The sequence below is a fragment of the Crocodylus siamensis genome, chromosome 3, assembly GCF_052110815.1.
Source record: "Crocodylus siamensis isolate JL-2025a chromosome 3, ASM5211081v1, whole genome shotgun sequence".
NCBI lineage: Eukaryota > Metazoa > Chordata > Crocodylia > Crocodylidae > Crocodylus > Crocodylus siamensis.
Genome location: NC_143397.1, coordinates 91,143,029 through 91,166,311, shown reverse-complemented (window position 1 = coordinate 91,166,311; position 23,283 = coordinate 91,143,029). Strand labels below are relative to the sequence as shown.

General features: G+C 48.9%; 1 protein-coding gene across 4 annotated transcripts in view; it reads left to right on the top strand.

The window, feature by feature from the left end:
• Window positions 1-372: 372 nt before the first annotated feature.
• FOCAD (focadhesin) overlaps window positions 373-23,283 on the top strand; it is a 257,789-nt gene continuing 234,878 nt past the window's right edge. For all 4 annotated transcript variants that reach the window (XM_090038791.1, XM_090038793.1, XM_090038792.1 and 1 more), the window contains exons 1-2: window positions 373-490; window positions 22,745-22,834. In XM_090038791.1, coding sequence (XP_089894917.1) covers window positions 22,778-22,834 — 57 coding nt within the window. In that variant the 5' untranslated portion in view covers window positions 373-490; window positions 22,745-22,777. The remainder of the gene's footprint in view (window positions 491-22,744; window positions 22,835-23,283) is intronic.

Sequence of the window (23,283 nt, the reverse complement as noted above, 5' to 3'; positions counted from 1 at the left end):
ATGAGTTTTATTTGTCTGAATGAAACAAAAACTCTGAATGGCCTCAAACCTTGGGGAACACAAAACTTAGCTCTGTAAGTCATAGTCAAGTTGTGAGGTCTCATCATAGCCCCAAACGAAGCTCTTAGTCCAAACTACTCACTGTCAACCCCCCTTTTTTGGGCATTGTTCTTAAAGTCTACACTTTGGGATATGTACACATTTTAGGGACGTTTGGATCTGATCCTCACTTACAGGGCGCAGGAACAACTACATTCCGGCGCCAGGAACAGGTTAAATAGGCAGGACCCACAACTGCGAGAGCGCGTCCTCCTTTTTTGCGGGCAGAAGCTTCACAGCTGAGAGAGCGCATGCTCTCCCACTCCGGGCATGCGCAGTAGCGCCGCACAGGGACGACTCTCACGGGGGGGGGGGCTTCCTTTGGCGACTTGGGGAGGAAGAACTGGCCGCAGCGCGTAGCTGCACTTGGTAGGAAGTGGTGCCGCGGCAGGTGAGTGGCGCAGTAGGCCTTCGAGAATCGCCGGGTAGGGGTGGTTGGCTCTTTCCTGCCAGGGTGACGCGTCATCCCGGTTTGGGCGCCGTGGGGGGGGGCCATGTGAACTCGGTGTTGCCGGCTTGATTCGCATCGGGACCGGAGCGAGCTGGGAACCATTCCCCACACCCCTGCGCCTAGGGGCAATGGCGGCTGCGGGGCGAGGGGTTCTGAGTGCGATCGCTCCTATTGGAAAAAGCTCCGTGGGCGACGGCCAATCACATGCGCTTCCCACTGCGCCGCGGGCTTCATCAGGCTAGTGCGGGCGGGAGGGGGAGGGGGAGGTCTTGATTGCGGCCGAGTGTACGGTAATAATTACCGTACCCTTTACACGATCATTTCAACCCTTGTACGGTGCATCATCAATAATAGCAAATATGTTCAAAGTCTACCTGTTTCAGGGGTATGTATCATATGGTATGTACCATAATTTTTGAGGCATTTCATGGATGTGCAAAACCCAAGTCACTCAGGGAAACTTAACTGACTCTTAGGTTTGCTGTCAGCACTTTCTTATGACAACTAGCCTGGAAATAAATAAGTGCTTTGGCTCTGATGCTCACTGTAACTTTGCAGTGACTGAGAACTGGATCAATATAAAGTAAATAAGAAGATGACTTATTAGCATATTTTATCAGTGTACATTGTTTTTCAGCAAATATGATCATTTTGAGCTTTCAATATGATAAGTTAATATTTAAGATATGGCAGTGCTGCCTGTCTCTTCCCTCCAGGTTGTGGCTGAATGACACATGTCATGGCCTTCCATGCCAGGGTAGCAGAAGAGGGCTGGGATAGCCAAGCCAAGCCAAGCCAGAAAGCCATGCCAGAGAGGTGAGGGTTTTGCAGGGTGATACCACAAGCCAGACCTGTGATGGTGCTGTTTTTGGCATGATATTAGACAAGCTTTCAATGAAGAGCGTCTGGCAGGCCTTGGAAATGCTTGTCTAACTTTATCCCACCTCTATGGAGTTGGTCTGGAATGAGATACTGCCCCAAGGCCCCTGCCACACATTACATATATTGCACAGTTCACTGGTGCAATATGTTGAGACCAGCCAGACATGCAAAGGAATGAGCATGCAATTCACTGGTCAGTCATGCAGTAAATTAAGACTGGTTGAACATGCACAGGAACAATCATGCAATTCATTGATTGGTCACACAATAAGTGGATGCTGGCTGCATGTGCCAAATACTGAGCGCACAATAAAAATGACTCTCCAGTAGGCCTGTGAGAGTTGGTAGTGAACTGATTTGCCTTCGGATCTAGCTGCTTCAGATGGCCATGATCCGAGCCGGAGCTCCAGATTGGTTTGCCACTTGGATCTGGCTGAAGTGGTACCAAAGCTTTGGAGCTGCCTCGGAGATCCGGCTATAGGTTATAATGGGGGATGAATTAAATTTCTGTAACCTTGTTATTTTAGTTCCGATTTGGGTATAACTTGCAGGGGTGGTAGTCTTTGCTGAGAGCATGAAGCCTGCCAAGTTTTAAGAAGATCGGTGCAAGGGTTTGGGGGGGAACTGCACCCCAAATCCTTGAAACCAGAACTCCTGTCACGTCTATGTGTTACAACACAGGGCGCTGAAAACTGCATGGGTAGTAGCCCCGGGTGAGGCCACAAAGCCTGCCAAGTTTTAAGAAGATCATTGGGGGGAATTGCACCCCAAGCTGCTGACAGGCAAAACTCATCATGTGGGTGGGTGCTTGGGCGACTGCGACTGCGTCTGTCTTGGGGCACAGTGGGGTTAAATCTAGTGCAGGCCTGAGTGCTGGGCCCTACCAGGCCAAGAAGCCTGCCCGCTGCGTGTGTCCTAGTGCAGGCCCGAGTGCTGGGCTCTGCCAGGCCACGAACCCTGCCAGCTGTGTCTCTCGCTGGGGGAGTCTGTTGTCCAGGGCCCTGCACCCCAAGCTGCTAACAGGTAAAACTCGTCATGTGGGTGGCTGGGTGCTTATAGTTTCATAGTTTGTAGTGTCTGAAGGGACCCGAGCAGATCATCGAGTCTGACCCCATGTCATGGCAGAAAAGAGTAGGTGTTCATCCAGCCTCCTCTTAAAGACCCCCAGGGTAGGAGCCAGCACCACTTTGTTCCAGATCCCAGCCGCCCTGACAGTGAAGTAGCGCCTCCAGATATCTAGCCTGAATCTACCCTTTGCCAGCTTGTGACCATTATTCCTAGTCACTCCTGGTAGTGCTTGGGGGGAACAGGGACTCACCCAGTGCCTGCTGGTCCCCTCTGACTAGTTTGTAACAGGCCACTAGATCCCCCTTCAGCCTTCCCTTTTGGAGGCTGAACAGGTTCAGATCCCATGGCCTCTCCTTGTAGGACCTGCCCTGCTGCCCCCGATCATGCGAGTGGCTCTACTCTGGACTCTCTCCATGTTATCCACATCCCTCTTGAAGTGCAGTGCCCAGAACTGGATGCAGTACTCCAACTGCGGCCTGACCAGTGTTGCATAGAGGGGGAGGATCACCTCCCTGGACCTGCTTGAGATGCATCTGTGGATGCATGACAAGGTGTGGTTGGCCTTCCTAACTGTATCCCCACACTGCCGGCCCATGTTCATCTTGGCATCAATGATGACTCCAAGATCCTTTTCTGCCTCTGTACTGATGAGAAGGGAGTTCCCCAGCCTGTAGGTATGGTGCTGGTTCTTCCTCCCCAGGTGCAGCACCTTGGACTTGTCAGCGTTGAAACCCATCCTGTTCTCATCTGCCCACCCCTGTAACCTGTCTAGGTCTGACTGCAGCCTATTCCTCCCTTCTAGGATACCCACTCCCCCCACATCTTAGTGTCATCAGCAAATTTGAACAGGGTGGTTTTTACTCCCTCATCCAAGTCACTGATGAAGATGTTGAACAGTGTGGGACCAAGCCCTGCAGAACCCCACTGCCCACATCCCTCCAGGTCGAAAATGACCCATCCACTACCACACTCTGGGTGCGACCCTCCAGCCAGTTGGTGACCTATGTAACTGTGTCGACACCACAGTCCCTTAGTTTTTTAATGAGAACGGGGTGAGCGACAGTGTTGAAGGCCTTCTGAAAGTCCAGGAAAACTATGTCTACTGGTACCCCTGCATCTAAGGATCTGGTGACCTGGTCATAGAAGGCCACCAGGTTGGTCTGACAGGACCTGCCAATGATGAATCCGTGTTGGTTGCCCCTAAGCATAATCTCCCCTGCTGGCCCCTTGTGGACATGTGCCAGAATAATTCTCTCAAAAAGTTTGCCCAAGATTGAGATAAGACTAACTGGCCTATAGTTTCCCGGGTCCTCCTTCCTCCCATTTTTTTAAAGATGGGAACCACATTGACTTTCTTCCCGTCCTCTGACACCACACCAGAGCACCACAAATGCTTGTACAGCCATGCGAGGAGTCCTGCAATGACCTTAGCTAATTCCCTCAGTACTCTAGGGTGGAGATCATCTGGACCAGCTGATTTGAATACATCCAGTCCCTCCAGAAGTTCCCTAACTAGTTCCTCACTAACCCTAGGCCTAGGTGCGCCTCCCCTGCGGTATAAGGGGGGCCCAGATGGGGGGTGGCTCTTCCGGTCCCTGCTCAGGAAAATGGAGGCAAAGAAATCATTAAATATGTTAGCTTTGTCATCTCGTGTGACCACCAGATTTCCTAGTGTGTCCTGCAGGGGTACTACCTTACCCAGAACCTTCTTTTTGCCCTCTGTGTATTTAAAAAAGGACTTCTTATTGTCCTTGATCCAGGAAGCTAGTCCCAGTTCCGTCTCCACCTTGGCCTTCCTGACTGCCCCCCTGCATCCCCAAGCAACTGCAGTATAATCCTCCCTGGTGATGGCCCCTCCCTTCCATTGGGTGTACGCCTCCCTTTTAGCTAGGAGACGCTCCTGGATGCTTTTGGTGAGCCATGGGGTCTTTTGCGCCCTCCTGCCTGCTTTGATCCATGTTGGGATTACCTCCCTTTGGGCTTGGAGGATCGTCTCCTTAAGCGTGGTAGCCATCAGGTGATATGGGCTTCTCCTGGCTGCTTCATTAGTACCCACGTGGATTAGGACCACGGGGTAGTAATCGGTGGGCTGGATCATGGCCTGGATCATCCCCTTCATGTCCTGCATCTTTGCTCTGGGTAGGCAGTAGACCTCACGTGCTGAGGGGTCCTGGCGACAGATGGGGCCCTCTGTACCTCTCAGGATGGAGTTGCCTACAATGGTCACTAAACACTTTTCCCTCTGGGACTGCTTAGCTCCTTTGGCCTGCTCGGATTGTGGAGAGTGTGGAGTTGCCTCTTCTCCTTCCTTCTTCTCCAGAGCTGCCAGGGCCTTGGGCAACTGCGTCCGTCTTGGGGCACAGAAGGGTTAAATCTAGTGCAGGCCTGGGTGCTGGGCCCTGAAAGGCCACGAAGCCTGCCAGCTGTGTGCATCTCACTGGGGGAGTCTGTCGTCTGGGGCCCTGCACCCCAAGCTGGTGACCAGCAAAACTTGTCATGTGGGTCGGTGCTTGGGTTTGTCTTAAGGTGCGTGCTTCCTGACATGGGCCTCTGCACAACACGGCAGTGTGCCCCACTGAGGACTGCTCCTTCCCTACAGCCTCACGCCTGGTCTTCCGCTTTACGTGACAACAGGTAAAATAAGTTAGCTGGCTCAACACCAGTAGGATCAGCAGCAGCATCAAAGGTACCCACACAGAACTGTCATAGAATCTTTATTTTTATGAAGGAGTTGACAGCAAGAAGTAGATGTTGTGTTGTGTTGGCCATAAGCCATCACACACCATGAATAACAGTATATCTCGTGTTTTTTATGTCTATATGTGTATTATGAAAATAAAGGAGTACTTAAAAAGTATATAGGAAGATACAGGGTTGAAAAGCCCTTTGTCAGGCTGAGGAAGTATCTGCAGTTGGTCCTGGATGGCAGGAACAGTAAAGAAGCTAGAGGCTGGCCCTCACCCCCAGTGCTTCCATTTCAGTTTTCACTGACTGGCTTTCTTGTTTGCATTGCAGGCCAGGCCAGCCTCTGGCTTCTTTACTATTCCTTCCATCCAGGACCACCTACCTGTACTTCCTCAGGCTAACAAAGGAGTTTGTAACCCTATAGCTGACATCCCAGGCAGCTAAGCTGAGCTCACTGGGAGCCTTACAACTGCACTGCAACCAGCAAGCGCCAGGCCTGTCAAAGGTGTGACATGTCTGGGAGTTCCTCAGCCAGGACTTTGTGCGTGCGCGCGTTAGCTGGAGGTTATGGCGCCTCCTCCCCACCTTTCACCAGGGGATCATTGATCCTGGCGTTTATGGGGCTGCTGTGCTGCCAGCAGTCCCACCAGGCCTCCCTGCCCTGGCAGGGTGCAGTTCTAGTGGTCATGCCCAGGACCTGGAGCCTCCTCCTTCCCCATAGCTCCAATCCCATACCTCCAAGTTTGTCCTGGCAGGTGAATGACCTGAGAAGGGACATGTTCTTCCCCTGCTGGCTGGTGATGCAGTTAGTGCCCCCTCCAGCTGAGAGCGGGGCATTACTCAGCTTTTCAAAAACTCAAAAAAGGAAATTGGTGCAGACCGAGTGAGGAGGGTGACTCTCAGTCCATCTGTAGGTGGAGCTTGGGGAACCCCAGCAGTGGGAGGTTCACCTTTAGGAACACCAGCTGTTCCACCAACGTAACACCCCACCACACCTGCTTGGATCTTTCAACATCCCCAGCGATGCTGAACACCCTCTCGCTTGGAACACTGGTTGGTGGACAGGACAGGTGTTGCCAGGCAACCGTGGCCAGATCTTGCCACATCTGCCTGCAGTTTGCCCAGTAGGCCAAAGGGTTGCAGTCCAGGGGCTCCACGTTCTCAGTGAGCTAGGTAGCCACCGAAGCCTCAGCACTACCTGCCTGAGGCTGGGGTCTGGTGCATTTGGACCCCAGCATTGAAACATCCCCATGGCCCACATTGGTGGCTGGTGTGGAGGAGACTGACTGGTGCTGGTGCCAGTGCTGTTGCTAGGTGGGCTGGCATGGGAAAGTGGATCCCCCTCTTCCACATCCCCTCGCCTCTGCACTTCGGCCGCCCTGACTTTGTTCACCAGCACCTGCGTCCAGTGATCAAGGGTTTTGGGGCTGCCAGTGCACATGCTCTCCTTCACCGTTGGGTCGCACATGCCCGCCATCATGTGGACTGTACTGGACCACAAGGGATCCAGCTGTCTCCTGATGCCCTCCTTCAGCTGCCTCACTAGTGCCTACATGTGTGGTGATAGTGGCCTGTCCCAGCCAGCAACACTGATCCCCTGGAACTTCTCCGTTTGGTTCTCCAGTTCCCTCACTAGGGGGATCATCTGGCTGAGGAGGGCATCGCCAGCACTAGGTCACAGTGGCCTCGAGGAAGGGCTTGAGGACCACAAAGACCTGGGAGGTGGTACTCCACTCAGCTCTGTTAAGCAGGCCGCTGATCCCGATTCCCCAAGAAAGGCCATCTCATGGATGGCCTTCCATTGCTGCACCAACCTTTTGAGCATCAGGTATGTGGAGTTCCACCGAATCTCCACATCCCGCATGATCCTGTGCTGTGAGGTGTTCAGCTCTGGCTGTTTCTCCTGTAGCATCTTCCCCGCCTTGATGCTGCAGTGGTAGTAGCCTGCCACCTTCCTGCATTTCAAAATCGGTTAGCTTGTAGCAGTACTGGTGGCAGTGCCAACCAGTAGCCTGTCCCACTCCAAGGCATTCCTCACTATTAGGTGCAGCCTGTGCACCACACAGTGGATTCCAACAAAGTTGGCATTGTGGACAGCCTTCACCATATTGGCCCCGTTGTCGGTGACCATGAGTCCCGAGTGAGCTCGGCCTGCCCAATGAGCCACCCCTGCACCATGCGGTTCATGGCTCCCATGATATCCCCTGCTGTGCGACTCATCCAGCACCTTGGCTTGCAGTAGAGCTCACTGATAGCCTGACTGATTGCACCAGTGCCCTGTGAGGGAGAGGTAGGCATGATCGCCACCCCAGCTGCTCCAGATGTCGTAGGTGAAGTGCAAGGCTACCTGCGGCCCTGCCTTGCGCAGCTCCTCAAAGTGCTCCCTGCATGCCTCATACAGGGAGGGCATCCCCGTCCTGCTAAAGGTGGTGCATGCGGATACTTTGTAAGATGGGGCCAGAAGTGCTACAAGCCACCTGAGCCCTGGCCACTCAACTAGGGCAAAGGGCTGGCTATCCAGAACAAGCATCTCCCTAATGATCAGGGTGATCTTGCTCACCTTTGCAACTCACCCCTCTATCTGTCCACGTTTCCCCCCCACTGGTCCAGGGTGTTCTGCCTCTGCTTTTGGAGAATAGGGGGCTTTGGAGCAAGTGGGGGACTTCCCTTTTGGCACATTTGCACTGGTGCCAGGCTGAGCAGCAGGAAGAAGGGCAAGGGGGTGCAGCAGCATGGCCATGGTGAAGTGTCTCATGTCCTTGCCACGGCTCATGTGCCTTCCGTCCATGACTCATCCTAGAACAGATGTGGTCCACATGTTTATTCACTAGGCTTAAATGGAAGTTAAGTTATATAAATTTTAGGGACATTTGAATCTGATCCCCATTGGCTGGTCCCGCACTCTTGTGCTCTGCAATGTTCTAGCGCCAGGAACAGGCTAAAATGGATGGGATGCACAGTGGCGAGAGTGCATGCTCCCCCACTCTAGGCATGCACTTGGATTGTTCCAAGGCAAAGTGTTAATTCCAGTAATTCAGTGGGGTTTAACAGGGTACATTTGAGCTTGTTTGTCTGGATTTGGTGTGGCCCAAAACGCTCTACTGTGAATGAAGCTGGTTCTCTGTTTTTCGCCTAAGCCATGTGTGTAAACAAGTGGGCTGTGCCTGCTTTGATGTGAGTCATATCCCAGCCTCGTTGGGGCCACTTCAGACTGGTTGTTTATTTTTAGCCTCCGAGTCTGTCATGACAATCACCTGCAGGTGTCTGCACTTCAAGGGACTAATGTTGGTGACATCCTTAAAAGGTTTGTGCAGCGATTTGCTGCATCCCTCTAGTTGAGACCCCCCCCCAACGTAAACAAAGAGCAGAAAGCCTTGATGCTCTGAGGAAGGGACCTCTTGTATTCTATGCTCCTTCTTCCCTCTTCTTCCCAGAGCTGGTTGTCAAAGCCAGGGATATTTACCAGCCTCATCACTGCAGAGGGAAATGGCACCAGTCCTTCATCATTTGGAACCAAATCTGACCATTCCCTGTGTGGGTCAGCTTTCTCCTTAATTTTGCATCATGGTGGAAGTGAGGGCCTTGTTACATGGTATTTTTAAGTGGCTCCTGGAGCTCTTAACACCTTGATTGTCCGCACACTAACACCTGAAACTGGTGTTACTCACTTGGTTGCAGCTCAAGGAAGAATTATGTCAGTCCAAGGAAGGATTATCTGCAATATCCAGCTCCTGCTATAGTTTCATAGTTTTTAGGGTTGGAAGGGCCCTGAGCAGATCATCGAGTCCGATCCCCTGCCATGGCAGGAAAGAGTACCAGTGTGAAACAACTCCAGCAAGGTGTTCATCTAGCCTCCTCTTAAAGACCCCCAGCGTAGGAGCCAGCACCACTTCTCTTGGAAGTTGGTTCGAGATCCTAGCTGCCCTGACCATGAAGTAGCGCCTCCTGATATCTAGCTTAACACCTATACTAAGGTGCAGCCACTCTAGGCTACACCTTATATCAGGAGTGGGCAAAATGCAGACTGCCGGGCCCCTAAAGTTTTACAAAATCAATATTTATCTGCCCTGGGCTGCCTGTCATGCAGCCCTTGATGGCTTGCCAAAACTCAGTAAGCGGTCCTCTGCCCAAAATAATTGCCTGCCCCTGCCTTGTATAAACCGGGTTAACCCTTCCCTGCCTGCTCTCCTGGGACAGACAGCATTGGCAGCCACAAATAAGCGGGTGGATGGGAGAGCGAGGGGACGTGGGGGAGGGGTTTGTTACCTTTCAGTCGTCCAGCCCACTGCCGTTCTAGATGTGCGACTGCTCTAAACTCAAGCTAGTACTAATACTAAACTCAACGTTTGTGCTGCTCAGAGTGGTTAAGTACAAATATTTGGGGGCACTAGGGGGAAGTGAAATTGATTCAGAATGGCTGTCCAATATCGGGTAAGTCAGGATGAGGGGCTGGCTGGGGGTCCAGTATGCCGAAAGGGATCAATGGTCTGCCAGGGGATGGGCAGGCATGACCCAAGAAGGGTAGGGGGAGCAGGTGCAGCCTGCAGGTGTGGGTGGGGCAGGTGTGACCTGTGAGGGCTGCGGCCGCCCTGTGCTGCATGGGGGCGCTCTGCCCCAAGCCCCCAGATGTCCTAGTAGCTGCTGTACAGCCGGTGAGTGCAGGGCCCCCCCCCCCCCCCTTTAAGCGCTAGAGTGCTGGGGTCAGGCAGGGCAGACATTGATGGGGCTGGGAGAGCGGGTGGGGGTCGGGGGGCATTCAGGGGGCTGGGGGAGTAAATGGGATGGGGCCTCACGGGGGTCCCACCGTGGTTCCCCTCTCCTCTCCTTTAGCGCCCCTGCCCCCCCTTCACTACTTACCGGCAGGTCCAGGTAAGCTCCCTGTGGTGGCGAGCAGGGACTGTCCAAATCGCTGAATCTCCTCCGAAGATTTTCTAAATTGATTCAGACCTTTTTATTGGTCTCCCAGTTCTATTCAGTTTCAGAGATTTGGCTGCTGAATCAAGCTAAAACTCCTCTGAATTGAATCTGCGACCAAAACTTCTCACAGCCCTACTGTGGGAAAGTTGGATACAACTGTTTTAGCAAGTCATCCTGTTGCAGTTAATGGCTTCCAACTGTAGGTCCTTCTGAGCTGGAATTGGAAATAGCTGAACTGCTAGTGCGTAGACAAGACTAAAAGTGACTAAAACCATGACTGAGAGTTGGAGCTGGGTCCTCCGATGTGATCTGGCTACATTATGCCATTCTGCTGGTAAGCCATTTTAATGAATTACCTGGGGACTTCCTAAGTATAAGGGAAATCTATGACTGGCATACAGATAGCATAATGCTCTATTTCTGTTACACTTGCAGATTATTGTCAGCACTGGCATTCTCAAAGAAAAGGGAGCATGGCTGGAGCCTCTTGGAAGAAGCTTTAGTTATGATTTTTTGGTGAGAGGGGTAGAGTGGGATTAAAGAGCTGGATAAAATTTATCACAGCTTTTGGACTTTTCTTGGCTATTCCAATGATCAATATTCAGATCCTGACTGAATCTAGTGTGTGGGGAGACTGCAAATGGTACAAATTTCTCTTTGCAATCCCTTCCTGCTGCACCATTTAAGGCTGAGAAGCACCTGGCACAGGTTGAGAATTTGATTGTGCTGTGAAAGTATAATTGACTCTTGACTGGTTGTGTGTCAAAGGCCCTGCACTGTTGGTAGTTACTGGAAACATTGCTTTTAGTCAGCAGAACTTTGATTTACATTCTTTAACTGTGTTTATAATAGATTTACTGTATATATGTTTATGGTTAATATATGATAGTAAGTAGTCCGTAACTTAGATATGAATCTAATACATAAAATAAATCATCTTAAACATCTCTGTTTTTTCCATTGCTTTCTGAAAAAATGAACTTTCTCTTGCCAGAAGTAGCAATGAGATTATTATAAGTGGAAGAGATTGTGAAGAAAATTGTTCTTTTCTGATTCTTCTACATTTACTCTGTGCATTTGACAGTAAGTGTTGTGGATATAGTCTGTGTTCCTAATTTCTCTTTATGTGTATGTTGGGTAGTTTTGGGGCATGGTCTCGCAGACAGTGACAGGCCTGAGAAAAAACATTTAACAAAGGTAAACAGGTGGTTGTAAGACCATAACTGGTCAGGAGAACTTGGGAACTCAGTGTTTGTATCTGAAGCTACTTTCACTTATGTTTAATGCGGCTGCATTTAGTTTGGAGATATCTCATTAAACTGGTTCCAAAAATGAATCCGTAAACTGCTGTTATCAGTATGCTAATACCTAATTTTTTTAGAAACAAAACTTGCCTTTTTGTCCCTCGTGGAATAGGGTGCTAAACCTTTAAGATGCAACAAACTTCATTTTGATTTTGGCTATTTGTTTTAATTTAACTCAGTTTTGCTCAGTGGTTAGTAAAAAGCAGTGTTAGATATGTGGGAACTCTTATTTGAATGGTGTGAAGAGTATTTTTCCACAAGGTGTCAATTAGCTTCATTCAATTTAGAAGCAATATATAGTATACTATAGGTAAGTATGTAGCTTGGGAATGGAAAAAAAGGCTGCGCACTTACCCAAGGCACTTTGAAAAGCTCAAGACAAAGCTCTTACTGTCTTAGGACACTTGTGCTTCCTAGTAGCAGCCTTGAAGTTGATAGGACTTGTCAGTTCAGGGCTGCTTCAGAGGATTTGAAATTTGACACCTCTTAGTCAGTTTTACTAATTATGCACTAAAACAAAATGCACTTGCCTTACAGAGTAGACTAGTCTTTCTCAACCCTTTTAGATCCAAGGCACTCCTCAGCAAATGCCAGCTTTTGCTATTTTCTTTTTTAGTCTGTAGAAAAATAATAGAGCAATTCTGTTACAAAGAGCTCAGAAAGACCACAGCAGGTCAGACTGTTTGTTACACTAAGGATTCCTATATGAAATCTCTGGATTTATCTTGTGAATCATGTATACACATTTGCACAGCTAACTTAATATTGTGCAATACTGTGTAGCCCCCTTAAATAGGTCTTATGGTACATCAGAGTGGCACCCTGGTTGAAAATCGCTGGAGTAGGCAGTGGGGCAGAAAGGTCTCTCCACGTAACCCATGTTTGTTACAGTGGAAGCATAAGACAGGTGGTATGTTATGCAATTAAGCAAATTATCTGCTTATTCAGTATTCATCAAAGTGGAGTATACCATAATGCCGCCTCCTGCTCCCTGGAAAATGACTCACTAAAAATCCTTAATTGAATGATGAGAAATGCTAAGGCTGCACTAGTATTGCCATCTCACTGTTTTACTGGTTTGCAGATATGCTGGGTATCAAGCCATTGCTCATGCAAATTGGCTGAGTTAGGAAAAACAAACAAAGGAGTCTTTTCCTTCTTATGTTCTTTATTTATCCTTTGTGTGTTTTCCCTTTTTCCTGCTCTCCAGGTGGCTGATTTGTGTAAAGTACCTCTTTAGCAATCATGGTAGGAAAATGCTATTGTCTCAATGCTGTTGTCTCGGGACAAACAAAAACTTAGTCGGGGTATGTGAAATTTAATTACTTAATGCTTAACAAGGCAAGCTGCTAACCTGCGCTCAAGAAGCTTGGGAGTGTGTTAAGTGAGCAATGTGTCTAAATTGAGATGAGCAATTTGGACCTTAACAACTTCAGTGTTCTTACAGAAAAGAAATATTTACTATATAACCTACAATTGTGTAGTAGGTAGACTAATGGGCAGAGTAGTAGAAGGGATTTTCTGGAGGAAGCAACTTCCAACCTGGAGTCTGGTGTATTTGGGGAGAGAGGTAATTAGCTATGTTAGTCTGAAGTTAGGCAGAAGGTGGGGTTAGAGGTGCACATATACCATCTTAGACTCACTGAATCAGAGATACATAAACTTCCATGAGGGACTTACATTTGTTTTTATGGGAATGCTGGTCCCTTCTGAAAAGGAATCTTTTATAAAAATGGTAGTGATTTGGGATCAATTGTAGTGAGGTAGTGAATTTATATAACATTTTTAAAAAAGATTTAAAATACCTTTCCAGTTATTCATTTGAAGTCAATTGCTGTTCCAAATGCACGGGCTGGAATCTGTTAGGACAGAGGTTCTTAAACTGTCCTTTAGAGTAGCTTGCATGATACTTATGGGTAATAGAAAAACCTTATCACTTACATGGCACTGGCAAGCTTCCTTGTTTCCACAGCTAAACACAGCTGTATTCTGCATTCTTGCACAGCAACAACATATTAACATTTTTTGGTATTTTTTCATATGAGCAATTGCTGTAGTCATTGCCATATGGATGTTTTGTTATTGGGAATGGAGTAAAATGTGTACATACATACACGAGTCAGTCTCTCTGATTAAATGAAGTCAAATGTAGTCAAATGATGAAGAACCCAAGTATCAGCAGCATAGCTCCCCTGAGGACATGCAGAACACCTGTTTAAGGGATGCTGTTGTCCCTGTGGTTGCAGCATAGGACTGGAGGGGACCTGCAAGATCATCAAGTCTGGTCCCCTGCCACGGGCAGGAAGTTATTGGGCTCAGAGAAGCTCAATAAAGTGCCTGTCCAGTGTCATCTTGAACACCTTCAAGGATGGTGAGTACACCGCCTCTGCTGGGAGTGTGTTCCAGATTCTTCTGACTGTTTAAGAGAAGTAGTTTTTTCTTACGTCCAGGCCAGATTTACCTTCTGTTAGCTTATGCCCATTTGTCCTCGTCTTCCCTTGAGGTGCCTTCCTGAAGAGTTGCTCCCATAGATCTTGATGCTCACCCTGATGTTCTTGTAGGTGGCTATCGAGTCAGCTCTCAGCCTTGACTTACTCAGACTGAACAGGCCCAGTTCCCAGAGTCTCTCCTCCATAGGGCCTCCCCTCCATGCCCTTGAACATACAAGTGGACCTTCTTTGTACCCTTTCAAGCTTACCCACATCCTTCTTGAAGTGCAGTGCCCAGAAATGGACACAGTACTCCAGCTTTGGCCTTACGAACGCTGAATAGAGAGGGAGGAGCACCTCCCTGGATCTACTGGCAACGCATTGGCTGATGCACACCAGAGTTCTGTTTGCCCTTCTGGCAACCACATTGCACTGTTATCTCATGTTCATCTTCCAGTCTGTTGTGACCCCCAGGTCCCATTCAGATGCTGTGCCAGCCAGTGGACTACCACCCATTGGGTAGTTATGGTAAAGGTTCTTCCTACCCAGATGAAGAACCCAGCGTTCCTCCTTGTTAAAACTCATCTGATTCTGTTCAGCCCATAAATCCAATCTGTCTAGGTCATCCTATATCTTTAACTTATCCTCTGATGTGCCTGCATTTCCCCACAGTAATATCTGCAAACTTAATTATTGAGCTTTCTACCCCCTCATCCAAGTTATTAGTAAACATGTTAAAGAGCATGGGTCCAAGCGCCAATCTCTGGGAGACATCACTGGAGACGGCCCTCCAGGGGCATCAATTACTACTCAATGGGATTGGCTTCTAAGCCAGTTGTCTACCCACCTCACTGGAGACTAGTCCAGCCCTGTACTCTCCAGCTTGGTTGAAAGAATCCTGTGGGGAACAGAATTAAAGGCTAAACTGAAGTCTAAGTAAATAACATCAACCTCGTATCCCTCATCCAGATGTCTAGTTAGCTGGTCGTAGAAGGACACCAGGTTTGTCAGGCATGATCTACCCTTGACAAAGCCATGCTGACTGCTTCTTAACACCCTATTAATTAGCAGCTTGTAATTGATGGCCTCCTTAACAAATTTTTCAAAAATTTTACTCAGGACTGAAGTCAGACTGACCAGTCTTTAGTTTGCAGGGTCAGCCCTTTTCCCTTTCTTGAAGGTGGGCACCATGTTGGCCCTCTCCCAGCCATCAGGGACCACTCTTGAGTTCTAAAACTCTTCAAACAATTTTGCCAGTGGTGCTGCTATAAGCCCAGCCAGTTCTTTCAGGACTCTTGAGTGCAGGTCATCTGGCCTGGCAGACATTAAAACGTCCAGGTGTTGTAAGAGATCCCTCACCTGTTCGGGAACAATTTCATGTAGTCTGTTGTTTTCCTAACATTCCCTGGGCCTCTGGTCGGATGAGCAGCCCCCATTTGATTTGAGGAATACTGATGTGAAGTAGGTATTAAGTAGTTCTGCCTTTTCGCAGGGATTGACTGTGGGCTGCTCCTGAGCATTCAGTAGGGGTCCCACAGTGGAGCCCAACTTTTTTCTTGCTCCCTATGTATCTATAAAAGGACTTTTTGTTGTCCTTTATTCTGGTTCCTAGCTTGGCTTTTTGTGTCTCATTTGCAGGCCCTGGTGATATGGGTTTACTCCTCTCTGGCTGCTAAACCATTCATCTGTTGCTTGTATATTTCTTCTTTCTTTTTTCAATAGTTCCTTAACATCCCCACTGAGCCAAGGGGGTCTCTTGGCTCCTTTTCTGCTTTTTGTCCATGTGGGGAGGGCTTGTTTTTGGGCAGTGAGTATTGTCTCCTTAAGGAAGCACCACTGTTTCTGAACTCCTGTATTGTCCAGTCACTGGTTGCAGAGGGCCTCTCCAACTGCCAGCGGATGGGTAAGAGAAAAAGTATGATGCATATATTGTAGTTGCCACTTAAGTACAACAGCACTCTGGGTTTCTTGTGGGGAAAATGGCAGAGTTCTGTGTCATATAGATGAGGTAGTATTTTGGTGTTATGCATTATATTTTAGTGGCAGTCCTTTGAAGTAGCAAATGTCTGTGTGGCGGACTTACCGGAACAGCCTGGCATGCCGGGCTCGGAGAATCCGCATTGGGATTGGAGGAGCCCATCCACCAATTGAGAGAAAGGCAGGGAGGGGCCTGCCTCACCCCTGCTCAGGGTGAAGTGGGAAAAAGCCCTGGACCTGGTTCAAGACCCTGCTCTACTAGGTTTGACAGAACCCAGTGGGCAGAGCCTCTGAGGTGAATAAAATAAATTGCATGCTCAGCATGAGGGAGATGCACCAAGGGACAAAATGGAGCAGAGCTAGGAAGAGCTGCCCACTGGGGGCAGTTCCTGTTGCTTTTGGAGAGCTCCAGAAGACTGCCCATGGCAATGGGGAGTGGAGGTCAGCTCTGACTCCAGTACATGGGGCACAGGGATTTGGTGCAGGCAGCGCTGCATGGAGTCAGACCCTGGGAGCAAGGAGCTCAGGTCTGTAACCCCTGGTGTGTGGCCAGGGCACATTGCAGGCACTGTTGCATGGAACTGGACCCTGGGAGCCACAAAAGGCAGCTTGTGTTTGTAACCCCTGGTGAATGGCCAGGGCCTCGGTGTACAGGGATGGTGCACAGTGAAATCCAGACCCTGGGAGTGGATAGCGGTGGCTTGGGTCTCTAAGCCCTGGTGTGGGGCCAATCACTGCATGAAGGGTTCCAAAGTGGACTGAGCCCCAGCATCATGAGGCGGCTCGGGCCTCCAACCCCAAGGAGAAGGCAGTAGCCTCCAGGATCACGTGACTGCTCGGGGCCTCTAGCAGGCAAGCGGTTGGGATGGAGCCAGGGCCTGAGAGGCTTGGCAGCAAGGAGCGGTTCATTTGGAAGAGCACTGATCCCCCTTTATGGCCCTGGTGTCATGAGTTATCAGGGCAAGGGTTTCCCACAGGGGAGGAAACCCCTTGGAAGAGGGGGCGGGAACTGTGAAAGGGTCCTGAAGAATAAGGGTCCTGGCTATGCCTCTGAGGGCAGGGAGGTATTGAGGACCCGCCCTTCTCCCCTTTTTCAGGAGCTGGGCCCCTAGGGAAGATTCTGATAATCACAGTGATATTGATATTATGAAAGAGGGTATGCACCTTATTTTGTATCCAGTGCCTCGTATTTTGTCATTTAATAACCATTTGTTTATTTGTTATATATGTGGATGTGTATACGTATATAACTTGCTGAAACCCTATTGTTGACACGTCCCTCTAATTGCCAGTATTTATCTGGGTGTGCCTATGTGTGTTTGCTGATTACCTGAACTCACTTGTATTTACCTCTTCCAGATTCCTTACTTACATGTGTGGGTTCAGAGGCCCTTCAGAGCAATCCCCCAGAAGTAAATTATAGACGTATAGCAGTTTACATATGTATAAATAGTGTGAGTATATGAGTGTGTGTATGTAGACATCGTTCTGAATTTAATTCCTTTCCTTCTGTATGTTGTACATACATTAATAAATTTGTACATAGTTAAATTCCGTAACTGTCCTGGCCTGGTTCTATAGGGACAAATGGGAATTGTGAGTGGTCTCAGTTTCACCTACAGCACACCTGCCAGCTAAGAATTTGCCTTCAGTCGGAGGAGGGAGTACTTATTTCAGTACACCCAGGATACATCTATAAATTCAAATGGTTGGAAGTGGGTTTTTTTTTGGTTGGTTGGGGCTTTTTTTTAAAGCACCTTGTTCTTGTTCCTGATTGCAGAAGCTGGGTGAAAACTTTGAGTCCATGTTCATTATGCCATTGCACTTAGGTAGGAAGTATGAACAAAGTGAAAGCATACTTCACCTTAGTCGTGGTAATGATAGCTTTTCCAGCTGATGTGACTGTCTCCTTTTTTTTGATCACTAAAGGAAGGTACTTACTAGGACGCTATATATTTGCATGCTCATAGCATTGAGGTCAGTGGTGTAGGGTGACTGCATAATTTTTGTCAAGCAATAACAGCACAGTGGTTTGAGAATTGATACTAGTGTTCTACGTGCAAAGAAGGGAAACTGCATGCATATGTGTGTATTACATAAACTTTTTATCTTCATTTTTCAAGTGGTGCCTTGAGTCTAAAAATGTTGAGAATCACTCACCCTAGGCATTTCTTGAGGTTATCTGAGAGAGCAAATGGGAACAACTGGTTCTGAATTTTGATTTGTAAACTGGACTTGTTTTGTTTGTTTGCTTGTTTTTTGCAGAATGAGGCCATTACCTAAATTCCTAGGACATGTGCTTCTACTCCTAGCCTTTCCCTTTGCTACTCTGAAAGGCAGCAGACGTTCTGTCTTGCATAATGTAGTTCCCAGAGAGGTCCAACACTTGGTTGTCAAAGTCTTTCCATGTTGCATGGCAGTACCTGTGTGGGAAGCCCAAAATTAGAACTAATGGACATACTGAAAGCCAGGATGTATGTGAATTGGCTGCATTACTGAAGAGTTGCCTGACTCAAAGCTCCTTAGACCTTCTTTATAACGAGTAAATATGGTATTACATGCTGAATTCCAAGCCTAGATCTGCAATCATCAGTGGTCCCTCGAAGTCCAGGATGATGTCCTTCAGGCTCGATGTGTCCTCTGGTGACTGAGGAGCCTGACTTGGGATGCACACATTCTTTGGCAATGGGGGCATGTCTTTTGCATGGGGGAGTGGGATTTGTAGCCTCCGGTTGGTCTCCTTCTTCCTCTGCCATTGCCGTTCCACCTTGGTATCGAGTCATTGGGCCTTGAAGTGGTCCGTGCCTCGGTGCTACACCGAATGGTCAGCAGCTTGCTCCTCCCAGCCATTGGTGTGGATGCCTCTGTGCTTGAGGGCAACCTTGAGCTTTGTACTGTTTCCTTTGGCTTTCCTTTGAGTGTTGGCCAGTGGAGAGCTGAGAGAAGAGAATCTGGTGAGGGAGGTGGTTCTTGGACATTCAGATGCAGCGGCCTTTCCATCAGAGTTGATTTCTAAAGAGCAAGGCTTCAACAGGGATGGATGCAGCTTCATGGAGGATGCTTGTGCTGGTCGGGTGGTCCTCCCATTTGATTCCTAGGATTTGACATGAGCACTGCTGGTGAAAACTCTCAAGGGTCTTAATGTGGTGTGGGTAGGTGGTCCAGGCTTTATTGCAGTAGATGAGGGTGGTCAGCATGATAGCCTTATAAACCAGGACCTTCATAGACTTCCACAGATCTCTATTTTCAGAGACATATTGTCTCAGCTTGAAGAAAGCGGCACTGGTGCAGTTGACCTGGTGCTGGACTTCTTTATTGATAGCAGCCCATTGAGAGAGGTGTCTGCTGAGATACAGAAAATGCTCCACGTACTCCAGAACCTCCTCGTCTATGTAGATAGCATGAGGGATGTTCACCTGGCCAGGGAGTGTTGGTGGAGAACCTTTGTCTTGGCAACATTCAAGGACAGGCCAAGTCTCTTTATACAAAGCATTGAAGAGATCTAGGGTCACTTGCACATTCTGTGCAGAGTGATCCATCACACAGCAATTGTCCGCAAACTGAAGGTCGTGGATGTCCTTGATGGTGAATTTCATTTTTGCCCGGAAGCACCTAAGATTGAAAAACTTCCTGCCCTGTCGATACTGGATACTGACACCAGACGGTAGATTATGTCAGATGAGGTGGATGATGATGGTCAGATAGATGGTGAACAGGGTGGGGGCGATCGTGCAACCTTGTTTGAACCTGGTCTGAATGTGGAATGTGTCAGTTTCAGATCTCCACTCACGACAGTGGCAGCCCAAACTTTGGTGGGCTGCCAAGGCATTGGAGAATGGTCCATAGAGCTTCACACTTTAAGGAATCCAATGCCTTGGTCAGGTCAATGAAGGCAAGGAACAGTTCTTGATTTTTGCTTCCAACATTTTTCTTGGATCTGCTTGGGAATGAAAACCATGTCCGCAGTGCCACAGGATGGTTAGAAGCTGCACTGGGTTTCCAGAAGCATCGTCTCAGCGATGGGATGAAGGTGGTTCAGGAGGATGCGAGCTAGGAGCTCATCTGCAATGGACAGGAGGGAAATCCCCCTGTAGTTCCCACAGTCAGATTTGTCCCCCTTCTTGTAGATAGTCACAATGGTCACATTCTTGAGATCTCCAGGGATGTCCTGTTCATCCCAAAGGCAGAGGATAAGGTGGTAGAGTTGTGATGTGAGCTGGAAGCCGCCTGCATGGTAGATCTCTGCGGGTATACCACCTGGCCCTCAGGCTTTGTTGATTTTCATCTGTTGGATGGCCCATTTCAGCTTTCCGATGGTTGGTGGATTGCCACCACAGGGTGTTGTGGGACGGCTTGCAGGGTCTCCTCTGATGCGGTGGACTCCTGGTTCAGAATGCTCCTTCCAACACAGGCAGATGGCATCATCATCCTTGAGGAGCTGGGAACTGTCCTGTGATCGGTTTTGTCCAATGGAGTGGGGTCCAAAGGTTGTCTTGGTAGCCTGGAAGAAGTTACACATGTCATTCTGGTTGGCATAGCCCTGGATCATGGGCACCTTCTCCACCCACCAGTTGTCCAACAATGCATCTGTGACAAAGAACCTCATCCTTCAGCTGGTGGTACAATGCTTATCTTTTGCTGAGTTTGTGGATTCCTTTGCCAGGTGGTGGATGGCTGTGCCAGGTAATGAAGGCTGCATGCTTCTGCTCGAGGAGATTGTGAATCTGAGTGTCATTGGCATCAAACCAGTCTTGGTTCCGTTGCAATATGAACATGGTAGTCTGGGTGCAGGCGTCTTGAACAGCAGACTTGAGTTGCTCCCAGTGTGCCTGGATGGAGATGTCATCAGTGGTAGGTCCTTGCTCCAGTGCACTATGCAAGTGGGCCTGGAGCTCCTCCCGCTGTGTAGGGTTGTTCAGAGCTGCAATGTTCAGCCATCTCCGGGTGGCCTTCTGGGTCTTCCGGTGTCTTGGCACCAGGCGGGTGTTCATCACCAAGCGCACAACTTGGTGGTTCCATCCAGCAGTCTTTAGACCCCTTCATGGCCCTTGTGATGGGCATGTCCCTCAGGTCTCGGGTCAGTGCTCCGAACTTGGATGCCTCCACATGGCCTTGAGCCGGTCTTTCTGGTGGAGTCCTGAAACACTGGAGGTTGGGAGGGAGTGTTGCTGGGTCCCCAGGACCCAATCCCAACATTGGGGCTAGGGACAGGTATTCAAAAAGTGTGAGCTTGAATTAATTCAATCTTTGCAGGTTGGTCTAACCTGGCTAGGTTAAACCAGTTTGTAATGTACAGACATCCCCTCTGGACTGAGGAAATTTAGACATGTGTCTGCAGTGGATCAGGCTAGAAGTGGCGGGGAGGAGGGGTGCTAGAGCTCCCTTCCATTCCATGGTGTTGAGCTGAGGGGCCAAGCCCCGGGGGCAAGGTGCTCTGATTAGGGAGGGCGGGAGGGTCCCTCCCCCCTTAATAACAGAGCATTTATCATCTCTGTTATCAGCATTTTACACCCCATCAGAAAACAAAGACCCTCATTAGTTCAAGCTCTTAAACAACTTTTTGCAAGGAAAGGAACATTTCAAGGAGGGACATTGCCAGCTGCCTGTAGATTAGCTTCAAAAAGCCCTAAATACACTGTCCTGTCTGCTTTACACAGACACCGCTCAGCATTAGCTAGCATACTACATGCTGGCTACTGTCTGTGCTGTGGGAGGGAAGAGGGAGGGATTCCTGCTTGAGAAGTGGGTGTGGGGGGAGGACCAGGAGGAAGCCAGGCTGTGTGCCTGCAAATCTTTGCCAGAGCTCCAGCAAGGGATTAGAGGGGGAGGGGCCAGCTCAGCTCTTTGGAGCAGAGAGAGAGCATGTCAGGATGCTAGGGGAGTCTGGTTTAAATTAAACCAGGAAGGGGTCTGAGACAGACATTCCATATGAGTTTGACTCAAATCAGCAGGAAGTTCTGGCCCTACTTCCAGACTCGCCCACCATGACTTCATGTTAAATTTTAGAATTCTTCCACTGGGGTCCTACTGCTCTGCCGGGGTAGTAACCTGGTCCACTTTAATGCATATAGCCACTGCTGTCATTTATGATGCCCAGTCTGATGTTGATGAATCCTCCCGCTTTGGGCATGATAGCCCACAGGAAGTGGCCCCGTCTCTGCTACTAACGGACACCATTCTGATTGATGACCACAGGGCCTACTGGGGGCTCCTCCACCCTTACTCTCCCTCCACAGATCTCCAAGTTGTTTGGTCAGTCCTTGGGCCCTGTGTCAGGCTGGGAGTGCTTCAAAGTGCATGCAATCTCCAGACTGGAGTCAGAGTGCTTTCTTACATACTCAATCCTAGTCTTTTTGCTCGGGTCTCCTCACCAGTTCTTGGTGTTCACTCCTCAGCTTCTCATCCAGGGTTCCTCACTCTCATACATGTCCTGCTCTTTGAGCTGCCTCTATGGTGCTCCAGCTGGCCAGGGTTGGGTACTTCCAGTGTATCTGTGTTTCTGGCTCCTGTAGTTGAAGAGGAACCTGCTCACTCGGGAAAGCCTTCAGTAGAGCCAGAACTCCCTAGCTTTCCCAGTTTCCTTCACGGGGCTTCCCCGGTGCTGTCAGCAGGGCTTCTCCTCCACTTTCCAGTGGAGCTGGTTACGAGGATGGACTGGCTCGCTTTTTTCCCCAGAAAATGACAACCTCCATTCTGGGTTGGCTCAGGCAGGGCTGGGAGTGCTAGCCTCAGCCCTCGCCCCTTGCTGTAGAGGGGCAAAAGACCTGATCTTTGCCAGCTTGGGCAGCGAGTCTGCACACTGGCAGGTCACTGTGTTTGTTTGCTCTGGTAAGGGGGAGGGTGTTAGTAAGCTTGTTCTCTTACCTTATCACATATAACTTCTTAGTTTGCACTAAACAACATGTTTGTGTTTTTCCTAATCTTTGTTGCAGGACTTGAATTAGTAGCATTTGAAAGACGTAAAAATGTCAGAAGATATCAAGAAGCGACTTGAATTTCCTAACACGCTCATTCAGACACAGGTAATTCTCCTTTGTTAAACATTTGGCACAAAGACTTACTGTGCTACTTCAGTAGAGGAGACCAAAATAACATTTTCCCTCACTTTCCCCATAGTCGTAGATGGCATTACAGCTAGCAGAGTTTTCTTAAGTAGTGAATATTGGTTATTCAACTTGCCGCTGACTGGATCGTTGGGCCCCGTCACCCACCATTCTACAAATAAAAATAGCAGGAATTCTCTGAGAGAGAAAACATTAAATTAAGCCAGCAGGCACTAAATCATCCATTGCCACCATGTGAACACATATCTGAGAGGGTTCAACCTAAAGCAATACAACTTCTAGTTCTTGAAGTCTGCCTATAAAAGATCCCTGTCCCTCCTGCTAGGTGAGAGTTGGTGACAAACGGCTGCATCCATCAGGTCTCTTTCATCGTATCAAAACCATGAACTCATTCCCAGTAGTGAATT